Here is an 11709-nt window from a genome sequence, read left to right as displayed (position 1 = left end):
CTAGAGATTCACTGATGATTTTGTTGATCATAAATCAGTCTTATTAAGACATTTAACTATTAATGGCTTAAGACATTTTTAGCTGATAATACAAATGAAAAGTATGTGACCTTTAAAACTGGATATTACTGATACACTTACTTTTTTGCAGGATACTTACCACATCTCTTAAACACTTTCTCCCTGTTTACTACCTACAGCAGTAGCTGATCTAAATACACAGCTAAATAACTGGTATTTTTTGTACATCAGCAGTGGAATACTGGGGCTGGTTTCATAGTTATCATCGTATCCTTTCTTTATGCCATTAGACACCAAGGTGAGTGTGAGCGTTTTAATTCAGCTGCTTTAACTTCTATTAGTTCTGTGTTTCCCTGCATAATCCTATGAAATATTTTAGGAAGAAAGTCTACAAGAAAACATATGGCAAATAAAAATCAGGTACGTTCTGTTTTAAAATGAACTGTTTATCATGTTGTGCGTTTTATTTTCTAAATGCTGTTTTCACTTCCACAGTGCATGGAAACACAAAAGGGTCTTCCTCCTGCTCTCTGTCTGAATTCAGATGTGCTGACCTCTGTTTTATACCGTGCTTAACAGTCGTTATTGTTGTAAAGAGCACATTAGCGACTGTAATACTTCAGAAATTCAGTTCATATATTGTAGTTTGCTTTGAAATAGTAATATGCCCAGCTGTGAAATTATTACTCAACAATTGCTTCAGAAATGTATTTGTGAATTGCTGATTGTTAATACATTTTTCTTTAATAAATTCCATATAAAACATATATACCCTTTTTTGCTTTTATATTGATGTCTAGATAAAGCTGCTATCCACGAAAAAATAATAATTCAAGTTATTTAATAAAATAACAGCATATATTAAAGGATAGATGGGCAAACTAATGAGTTCAGAAAGATGTGTAATGAATTATCAGTTAATATATATATAATATATATAATTTTTTCTACTGTTTAACATTTTATGAACTTGGCTGTAGACCTGTTACATAATAATAATAATAATAATAATAATAATAATAATACAAATATTATTATAGGTGGGTGGGTGGATCACTCACTTGGTTGTCTTTACAATGGCAAATTAAATATAATATCTTACAATATCACACAATTTAAAATTAACAAAGTGCATGTTTGCTTTATTATTTGAGAGATTTCAGAGAACTTTATATAAAACACAAATTACAAAGAGGTGTAAAAGAGGATGGAAATACCCAATTTCAGAAAGACGTCTAGCTAAATGTTTTAAAAGGAGCTCACTTCCTCTAGTTGGAAAACACTTTAATCCAAACATCGAGACAATAACTTTGCTTTTGAAGGCCAAATAAGTGTCTACAAAAGTGTTTCCCTGATAAAACTCTATTATTTTATTACACCGATCAAAACATCAGTAAAGCTAACAATAACAACTAACTTATCTATGATTACAGAGTGTTAGCTTTCAGATAATATAGATAGGTCGCTTTAAAGAGTAACGATTCAGTACAGATTCACTAAGAAAAATCCTTTACTAAAATATACAGTCTATAATAAATAAGAAATCTAGTGCTGGAAGTGTTGATTAAACGTTTGTTTTATACTGTTACACTGAATATCAGTTATATTAGAAGACGTTGACTCAGATTCGTCTGTGATTCAGACAGAGGGAACACTGTTGTTTGGTCAGGGTGTATCTGAACGTAGCAGCATTTCCTTTTATTTCAGTCTGCCTGAAGAAAGAAGAGAGAAAAAAGAAATGTTTTAATATCCTTGAATTACATGATAACACTTCGATGGTCCATTTTACTAACAGTAAGTAACTAGCTCAACTAAACGTCGATTATTAGTCTGCTTAATAACGTCTAACACTTTATTTTGATGGATACACAAAGATACATTTGTCAACATAATGTACTAAACCTTAACATGTAGTTGGCCATGTTACAAAAAGCTAGAATGTCTGAACTGGACTTTCAAAATAAAGCGTAACAAATTAGAAGTGTTTTTAGAAAAAATTTGAAGACTTTTTAGAAATCTGAGCATCCTAAACTCCTAAAGCTAATGCTTTACTTAATGTCAAATTGATACAAGGATGGGTTGAAAGATAATCGATGTTGATTAATGTTTTGTTTTGTTCCTTTTCAGCTTAAAACTGCTACCACCTAACTTGTACTACATTTTCATGACTTCATATACGTCTTACAATAGCGGGCAACATGAAAGTTAGCTTTAATATCACAACAAGTGCGAATTGAAAATATTTTCACTCATTACGTTTAAGCAGATGTGACCATTTCCTCATCATAAGGTTCTTCGAATCTGAAAACCTGGATTGTTTTTTTTTTTCCCTCTCTGGGAAAGAAAGTCTTTTGCAACAGGCTGCCTTTAACAGGGAACACTACAGCATAAAGTTCTCTAAGCAAGTTGCTAGAAATGATCTTGCTCAAACGGTTTCCCTCTCACCACACAGAGCAGTGTTTTGACAAACGCTACAGAGCCACAATGCTTCCACTGTTCAGAGAATTCAACGTATGAATAATCCTGCAAGCTACACTGGGTTTCGCATGCTTAAAATAGATGTCGATGCTGAAAAAAAAAAGGTTTTGAAGCAGGTGTAGAAACACTGCCTTAATGTGCTTGGTGCGCAAAGATGATAGCAGCAAGGAAAGCTCGGTGAAGATGTTTATGTGAAGAGGGAGAAAATTCTTGGGAGGAGCCAGACAACTGAGGGAGCTCGTCCTCCTCTGGAGACTTCAGACAAATGTGACGCTCGACATTTAAGGAACAGCAACACAGTTTTGGGTTAAAAGGAATGTTACATTCGGTTCTGAAAGGCCAAGTTACAGGTCTTGCTGTGAATGGCTCGTTGCTCATGTGAATGAGTTTTTTGTTGAAAAGAAAATACGTTTTTTAACTTTATAATTTATAAATTGAGCTGTAGATCACTCTCACTCCATTCTGGTATTTAACACACACTTTTCATGAGTTAATAAAGTCCTAATAAGTAAAATAATGTCCTTTCCCATTTATTTCCTGTTTGACTCATAAGTAATTCCCATCATGGAAGAGGAGTTGTAATGACAATTCACAATAACTTTGTGTTCATCACACTAAACGGTGATGGTATAAGATGGGCTTCCTGCAAGAGACAGGAAGTGGTAACACCTTAGACTTCCTGTGATTCTGTACATAAACAGGGCTCTGTATAGACATATTTGGTTTCATTTATAAGCTTTGCTTCTATACTATTTTTACATCTTATCTGAGACCAAAACCTATTTTAGTGCAATAAAATTCAAACCAAAAACCACAACCAATCAGAAGGATTTTAAGAACACTTCACTCATGTATAGTGCAGCAATGATCGGTAAGAGAATGAACTCAACCTTAAGAGAATTATCTGATTTCTTGTCTGACCGGCCGGAGGCGCTTTTTTCACTCCCCAAGACCTTGTGCTAATTTATTTGCTTTGGTTTAAACTTAAAACAAATATGAAATGTTTCTTTTCTTTTGACCCCTCCGGGTGACCTGCAGATTCTGAGGAAAGTTGAAAAAGAATGAAGCAGGAAGGAAGACTTGGATAAAGAAGACAGATTGCGAGGTTAGCGAGAGTCATTCTGGCGTCTCTATTTCCGGCTGCTTTTCCAGTAGCTGTTTTCATCAGATCCTCTGGAAAAGTACAGTCTTTAACTTTATTAACTTAAGGGTGAAATGCAATATATTACCGCTAAAACGTATAAAGCACTTACATATTATATTACATTAATACTAGTTATACAGTAGTGGCCAAAATTTTCACAAGCTAAAAATATTTTGGCTTTTTTTGTCTTTTGCTGCAGTGTGTCTGTAGGAAATATCTGTTTATATATAACTTATATTTCCATTAGTGTCAAAAGCCAAGAGAATAAAAACTAATATTATAAAAACTAAAAATATTAACATTATCCAAAGAAAACTATTTTGTCTTCCTGTGCTTATTCTTGCACACAAACTTCTACTTTCTTATATGTGTACACTTTTATATTTAAAACATAAAGGCGTAGATCCAACAGCCTTTATTTACAAATGTATATATGTATAAATAAATGACTATAAATTGTGCGTGCCTTAAATGATTAAAGCGATCACGGTGCTACTGACCACATCAGCAGGTGAAGCTAGCACTTCTTCAGGCAGATACACAGACATATGAGCAGCACAAGGGCCACGCAGCTGGCTGAAATGAGAACGACATGGATGTTCCTGGCTGAAATAAAACACACGCATATATTACAGTAAATATTCACAACAGTCCACTAACAAAACCAGAACATAACAGGACAAAAAAATCGAGTAGGTTTCACTCACATTTATTCAGAGACACATAGATGGCCGACTCAAGGCCTTGGTGACGTACTTTACACTTCACGAGTTCATCGTCCAGTAGCTGAGACTGCATTTCAATGGAACTGACCACCATGGTGGTGCCGTCCCCTAGCTGGTAAAAGGAGGTGACGTAAGGGGGCCCAGGGTTTGATTGTGACCCTCCACATTCCAGGAGATCTCTGCTGCAGGACGCGACACGGCTGAGCAGTTCGCCTCCACAATGCCCTGAGATACGGTGACGTAACTGGCCTCAGGTTTGGGTAGGACTGGGAAAATGACATGAACTTCATTGTGTAATTATATAAGACATCAGAGTCTATAGTCTATAAGACTATAAGAGTAAAAAATGTTAAATATGATTGTAGTTCAAATTTAATTTCATTAATTAAATACATACATCACATTTGCCCCAAATTGACATAACTAAAAGACACTAAAACATTATAGAAGGTGTCTGTTAGACGCTTAAAAAATTATTATGCAAATTGGAGTTAGGGTGAATTACTTATTAACTTAAAACTTTATATTACTAAAAATATTATTTAAAAAAATGTAGGGACCAATTCTCACTATTAACTAGGTGTTTATTACCATGAGTATTACCAGCATGTTGGCGGTTTATTAGTATTTATAAAGTACATATTAATGCCTTGTTCTGCATAACCTTACTATTGATAGGTTGAAAATGAGTAGTTTATTGAGTCAAAAGTTGCAGTTAATACTTAATAATAAGAACTGGTCCTTAAAATAAAGTGTTTTTTTTCTTTTCAGCTATACATTTTTAACTCTGTGTACTAAAATAATTAAAACTACATACTGAAATATAAAGATGAAAAAATAAAACTTTCAATACAAATAAAAGGAAAATGGCATAGCTACATAAATACTATAATATTATCTCAATGATACTAAAATAACAAGTGGCAAGTGAGGACCATATCTATATTTAATTTGTTTCTGTTCCATATCAGTGTACTTTCTTATTTTTATTTTGCAGATGCTTTTATTATCTGCTAATTTGATCAGCAATTGCAATACATTCAATTTAAAATTTAATTTAAATTATTTAGACTTATTTAAATCTTTAGACTTCAAATCCCCAGAGATGACCTGCGTGCTCTCGGTTGTCGAGATAATGTTTAGCTGGGAACCCTCACAACAGTCAAAGTGTGCCAAACATGTGAACTTTGTATATGTCCGTTACAAATACTGTACTGGCCACGTTGAACTTTTCTTTGTCACATTGTAAGTGGCAGCTTCATTCAGAAGACAAAAGAAGGCGCTTGTGTTGTTATGCTGATTACAAGCCGTCAGACGCTGGTCATGTCTGCGGCAGACTCCATCAAAGAGGAACACTGTGACATAAGTCAGATAAAAGAGAAAGGACAAACCATGACAAGCCGAGGGGAGAGTGAGGCTCTGTGCGCTTCTGTGGCTGTGTGAGGTTTTTGGTGACAACAGCCAGAATATCAACAGAGGGAAAGGACACACAGTGGAGCTCTGTTCTAGTGGAACAGAGACGCAGTAATCGCACTGGCCCTCATCCCAATCTATCCTCTAAACTACTGTCACAGCCGAGCATCAGAACCAGCGTCAGCTTTGACCGCTTTTAACTTTCTCCTCAAAAAGTATTAACCTGGCAGTGGTTGCGGTGCTTTCAACAGAGTTAAATAATGTGGGGGCTAATATCACCGCTGCACAAAAACGATATGCGCGAGATAAAGAATGTAGGTCATTTTTGTCATCTCTGTGTAATTGTGGCCCGAAACAGGAAATGCTGCTGAGCGCCTCTGAAAAGTTACTGCTGTAGAAATGGAAGTGTTTTTTTGGGGTGAACAGGGACCCAAAAATTAAAGTGATGAATTAAATGCTGTCATTTACCTTTGTCAGGTACAATAAGAAAGCGTCATAAATGCGGTCAAAATGACTTCTGTCCTATGGTCGGATCAGGTTTCCAAAACTTTTTTCAGTTAACATTAAGAGGTTTAAATGATTTGTTCACGACTCAATTCAGTCACAGTGGTTCTAAAGCTAAAGAAGGCTAATTTTGATTGGTTTGCTCCTGCTGTTTGCTTTTTCCATGTGTTTTAAACTTGAATAAATTATGTGTATTCACTGGAACAACATGCTACAGAGTGACTAACCCTGTCTTCAGAATTTCTATTGATTAACACTATTTTAAGCTGTCTTGGTTATGTTACATGTGCTTATGTATAATTACATGCAAGTAAACCTAAATCAAACCCATATAGTGAGCACATGTACTTAATTAACAATACTTGGTATTTAAATGTATAATTACACATCTTAAAATAAAGTGTCACCTTTCTATCTTCACATTAAATCAAAGAAAAACAAGGTTTATTTGGAAAAACAAGTATAAACTATTTATTTTTTTTTATTTTTTTTTTTTAGTTAACTGTTCCTTCTTCTTTTTTCTCAGATTTGCTTTATTGTATTTCATTTTTATTTATATTTACTTTATAATTACTGCATTATTTAGTACTGTGTTTATAAGCTGTTTTCCTCCCACACCATTGGCTGATGATACTTTCAACATTTTTGTAAGCTTTTTTAGGCAAAACCTGAACGACATACGCACAAACACTTTCTCTTTCTTCCTCACTCTCACTTCATTTTTTTTTCACTTTGTTACAGATATACCGACTCCTACTCAGCGTATATCTGGAGAACTTTGTATTACCCCAAAAAGAGGCAAGGGGCTGTTAAATACCCCAAACAATGCTAATGGAAAAAGACAATAATTTTCCATCTGTTAACAGTCTACACGTGTGTGAAATGTTGCAAACCCACACGTGTGAGATTTGAGGCTAAGCTGAATGTGTGAAATCGATGTACTTTTTAGCAGTGCTATTCATTGTAGCGACATCCATACGGGTAATACAGAACATTCTGATTAATTTTAATTCAGCAATTAGAAACATATATTAGAAAAGGTACATTCAAGCTTTTATGAGTCGCTGTTTTAATGTACCTTTTATTTGAACTAAATCATGACAAGAACTGAATAAAGGTGTCCTGTCAATGAATCTTATACAGAATTAAAAGAACCGGATGATCATAGTTTTGGGGTTTATTAAAAAATTGGAGCCAATCACAGACTGCTTCAGTAGTTATTCTTAAAGAGACGGTTCACCCAAAAATGATTCTTCATTACTCGTGTCGATCTAAACCCATAAGTTAATTTTTAGAACACAAATGAATATATTGTTTGATGAAATCCGAGAGCTTTCTCACCCTGCATAGACACCAACGTAACCGACCCATTCAATGCCAAAAAAATGCATTCAGGATATCATTAAAATAGTCCATGCGATAACCGCGTTCAACTGTAATGGTATGACGCAAAAAAACTTCTCTTCTCTGTCAGACTTCGATGCACATTCACAAGACTACTTCATTTTTGGGTAAACTATCCCTTGATTTTTTTAAGAAAATGGCCATAAGCTCCGCATTACTACTCTTCGCACTTACCATAGACTGACAGACACGCCGTGGCGCTCTTAATGCCACCTGGATACGTGTGGAACTCGCAGGTGTAACAGCCCTCGTCCTCTGTCTGAACCTGGTGTATGGAGAGCTTGGTCTGCCCGAGTGATGGATTTAGACTGACACGATCCTTGAAAGGGCTCTCAATGACGGGTCTGCTACTCTTCACATAAGAAGCAACAGTGGCTGTGTCCCCTTGCTCCGCCGTTTTCCTCCACAGAACCTGCCGGACTCTCTTACTGAGAGTATACTTGCATGGAAGAGTAACAGGCTGTCCGCTCACAACTGTTTTATTGTCCATCATTTCCACCATTGCTGAAACAAATACAAAAAAAGTGAAGGGATTTTTACACTCTCCAAGTAATAAAAATCACGGCACTGTTTGCTCATAATGCTGGTGAAGGTGATCAAACGTTGACCATCGACTTGCTATTTTATGAGAAAAAGAAAGTCTTTTCTCAAACGAAAGTAAGTTGTAAGTGTTTGGAAAGACGTGAAAGTGAGTAAACGACACGTTCATGGCTTTCAGATGTAACCCACACTTAGGCTGATAAAAATTAACCCAGTGTCAGTTTTTATCTGATGCAGAGTCTTGTGGTTTTCGTGATAGCTAGTTGTCAGTTTTTTTTAAGTAAAATGCGGCCAGACAGGAAAGTGGTTCTCACCACTTCCTTTTGGGGGCACTATTTATAACGAATAATCAATGTTTTGTAATAACCACCAATAAATCACGTCATTCATCACGAAACCATCATAGAGCTGAGAAAATAGCATTTCCTTGCAGTCCTTTTGATGAGCGAATCATGTTTCTTCTAAAATCCATAATTTCGGATCATCTGTGTTGAAAAATATCACAGAAAGAGTTTGAGAAAGTCTCACCCGTGAGTGAAAGACACGTCCTTCCTCTCTGCTGCCCGGTTGGGTACACATCAAAGAGACACTGGTAGCAGCCCTCGTTGGCGGGCGCAACTCTTCTGATGGTGATAACGCTGGTGTGAGCTTGCTGACCTGCGCTTTTCTGGGAAAGCTCCACTCCATCCACTTGGGTGACGTGGTCATACTTATCAGGCTGATAGTGTAGCATTGTTTTATTGGTCATGTCTAACCACAGCACTTGTTTTAAGGCCTCTCCTGTCTCTAAGGTAATATTGCAGGCCAGCATGAAGGGACGTCCAGTCATCGCCTCCAGATGAGAAGGTGCAAGGACCTTACCTAGGACATATCGACAAAATAGTGCAAATATTAGAATAACGTTTAACAACGATATGAAAGAGCACGAGTCAATAGTTTTACGTGTTTTATATTCCTCTCTATTCATTTATTCATAAATAAATTTAAAATGCAATGAATGGTTTCACTTGTTCTACTGTATGATCTTATTAAACTTCATTTTTATCCTTATTGGGGCCTTAATATAAAATTTACAATTATAAAATCCTTGCAAAATGATCAAATCTTTTTCGTAATGAGTTAATTTTTTTTGGTCATTTTTATTTATTAGATTTTTAACTTCTGTCTGCGTAACCCAAATTATGTGGCACAACCGACATGCAGAATCATAAACATAAAACACTAAATGTATGTTAAAGTGACCTCTTGTATATATGGAAGCATATTTATGAATAAACTGCTTCCTTTTTTGTTTTTTGAAAGGGACAAAATCAGTTTAATCTCTTGAAAATGCCATAAACGTTGATCTGCATAAAACCAAAGAATGCATTTCTAAGCGTTTTAAGATTCGTCCTTTTCTTTTTTTTCACGGTCACTCTTAGATGACCTACATAGCGTTCTAGATCTTAGATACTCTAAAGCTCAAAAAGGAAACGAACAGGCACCTTGTAGCCGAGAGAGCAGCGTCAGCGTCACCCAGACTTGCAGAGATATCGCAGACAAAGATCCACACATCTTGACCTGAGAGATTTCATAAGTCAGTTCCACCGAATGAGAGTTTTCACAATGAATTTACAGAATCTGTGTTATTCATGTCCGCTAAAGCAGACTCTACATAAACAGGTTTCACAACGGCCTAGTTCATCACAATGGGCGACCAAGGCAGCGCCGCCCTAATGAGCACTGCTACATTGTGTGCAATGTCTAAAAAATATACGGCACTAAGTACTAGTCAGAGTCGGAGAATTCAAGTTACTTACAGCCACAGATTTGTACAGAGCAGGCAGTCCACGCAATATCAGTTCAGCTCCTCAACAGCCATTGCTTTATAACAAACATACAATAATAACACATTTTATTAAAGCTATTTAAAACATATGATAACTTCAAATGTCAAGCAAAAAGGCTTTTGCTGTGGTGTGCTATACTATATAAAGACACATCCCCTGGTGGCATACAGCTCAGATTTACATAGACTTCAAGGAAAATATTTATCCCACAAGTCTAGTCTGTGCTGCAGTTTGAGGATTCGATGCACTATTTATGGCATTCTCAGTGGTAACAGTGCAATTCAGCATTTCTGATTGTTTGGAAATGTGATTGTTATTTGCCAGGTGTATTTATGGCGCGATCTCCCACCGCCTGCATCCTGTCGAGGTTCATAACCTTTCTGGCACTTTAACAACAGTTCAGGTGCCACCCAGCTCCCACTTTACGGTCTAGACCAACATTAACTCGAGGAGACAGCTTCCTTTGCTCTTTACACAAACTATATGATTAAAAACACTTGTGGCTGAACTCTGCCAGTAAATCCACAGAAAGAGTGGTTCCAGCAGATGATTTTTGAGCAACATGGCAAATACTTCCAGGCAGCCACACGCCCCTGCCGACCTCAAAACACCACGGTTCGGCCTCTTTTTTCTTTCTTTCTTTCTTTCTTTCATTTTGCTGTCCACAATCCCCCAACCCCTACTACATTTCAAAATAACCTTCGTAAATCATGTTTAATGTGCTAAACAAATATGTGGTTTATGTAAATCACGGGCATATTATAACAAAAAAAGCTCTGAATAAACATTTTATGTGCAACGATTTAAATGGCAAGTCTATAAATCACAATCTGTAAAATAATACAATAATTTGTTCATCCGCGATCTAGTTTGAAGAATGTTTTTCTGAATATAAAGTCTTCACAGCATACGTGATATGGACAGTTTTGCTGAAGATTAAAGATTTGTAACGTCTTACAATTAATTTTAATGCTAACATTCGTTAATTAGTAAACATGAACTAAGAAGAATGAACAATACTACTACAGCATTTATTAATACAATTTCACGTTAGAAATCTCAGCATTTATTAATGTATTATTAACATCTATGAACATAAACTAACAACGAACGGCTAATTTAGTTAAAAAAGATGATTAAACACTGTAATAAATGTTTAATTAATGTTAGCAAATTACACCTTACTGTAAAGTGTTACCGATTTGTAACTCCTCTGCTAGAATAGAAAAAAAAGCACTCAAAGGTGCATAACTATGGTCATTTAATGTAAGAATGGACAGAATGCATACATTCAGTCTATAGATGTGGAAACCCCTTTGCAAGTTAACTCTTGCAAACTAATTTCAAGAGTAGATGCATTGACTGATTTGAAAATTAGTTGAGTAAGAAAATATGGATTATAATTTCTGAAACTTAAGAAGAAAGTGTTAAACTTCAGCCCCTTTTTTGGTTGTAAATGTATTAACAAACTAGTTTTAATATAGGCTAATAATTGGAATAAGAGTTTTACCTGGAAATGCATGGCTGCGTTCATCCGTTTTGCAAAAACACAAGCGTTGGCGAATGCAGTGGCTCGGCGTTATTCTGGCATGTGTGAGACTCGGGATACGAATGGAAGTGGAAGTGAGGAAGTTGGGCATGCAGTCGTGGG

General features: G+C 35.9%; 1 protein-coding gene and 1 long non-coding RNA gene across 2 annotated transcripts; one reads left to right on the top strand and one right to left on the bottom strand.

Moving 5' to 3' along the window:
* Positions 1-272: 272 nt before the first annotated feature.
* On the top strand, positions 273-688 carry LOC122334802. Its single transcript, XR_006248813.1, has 3 exons — positions 273-319; positions 401-441; positions 517-688. It is a non-coding gene; the product is annotated as an uncharacterized LOC122334802 (long non-coding RNA).
* Positions 689-1579: 891 nt separating this feature from the next.
* On the bottom strand, positions 1580-11709 carry LOC122334801 (OX-2 membrane glycoprotein-like). Its single transcript, XM_043232702.1, is given in 9 exon segments — positions 1580-1733; positions 4144-4249; positions 4351-4498; positions 4501-4634; positions 7864-8193; positions 8758-9090; positions 9714-9789; positions 10029-10092; positions 11569-11709. Coding segments are annotated over 6 exon segments (1104 nt in total). The 5' UTR covers positions 9784-9789; positions 10029-10092; positions 11569-11709; the 3' UTR covers positions 1580-1733; positions 4144-4160.

This window comes from Puntigrus tetrazona, unplaced genomic scaffold (assembly GCF_018831695.1).
Source record: "Puntigrus tetrazona isolate hp1 unplaced genomic scaffold, ASM1883169v1 S000000646, whole genome shotgun sequence".
NCBI lineage: Eukaryota > Metazoa > Chordata > Actinopteri > Cypriniformes > Cyprinidae > Puntigrus > Puntigrus tetrazona.
Note: the sequence above shows the minus strand (reverse complement) of the source record. Positions and strands in the feature narration are given on the sequence as shown.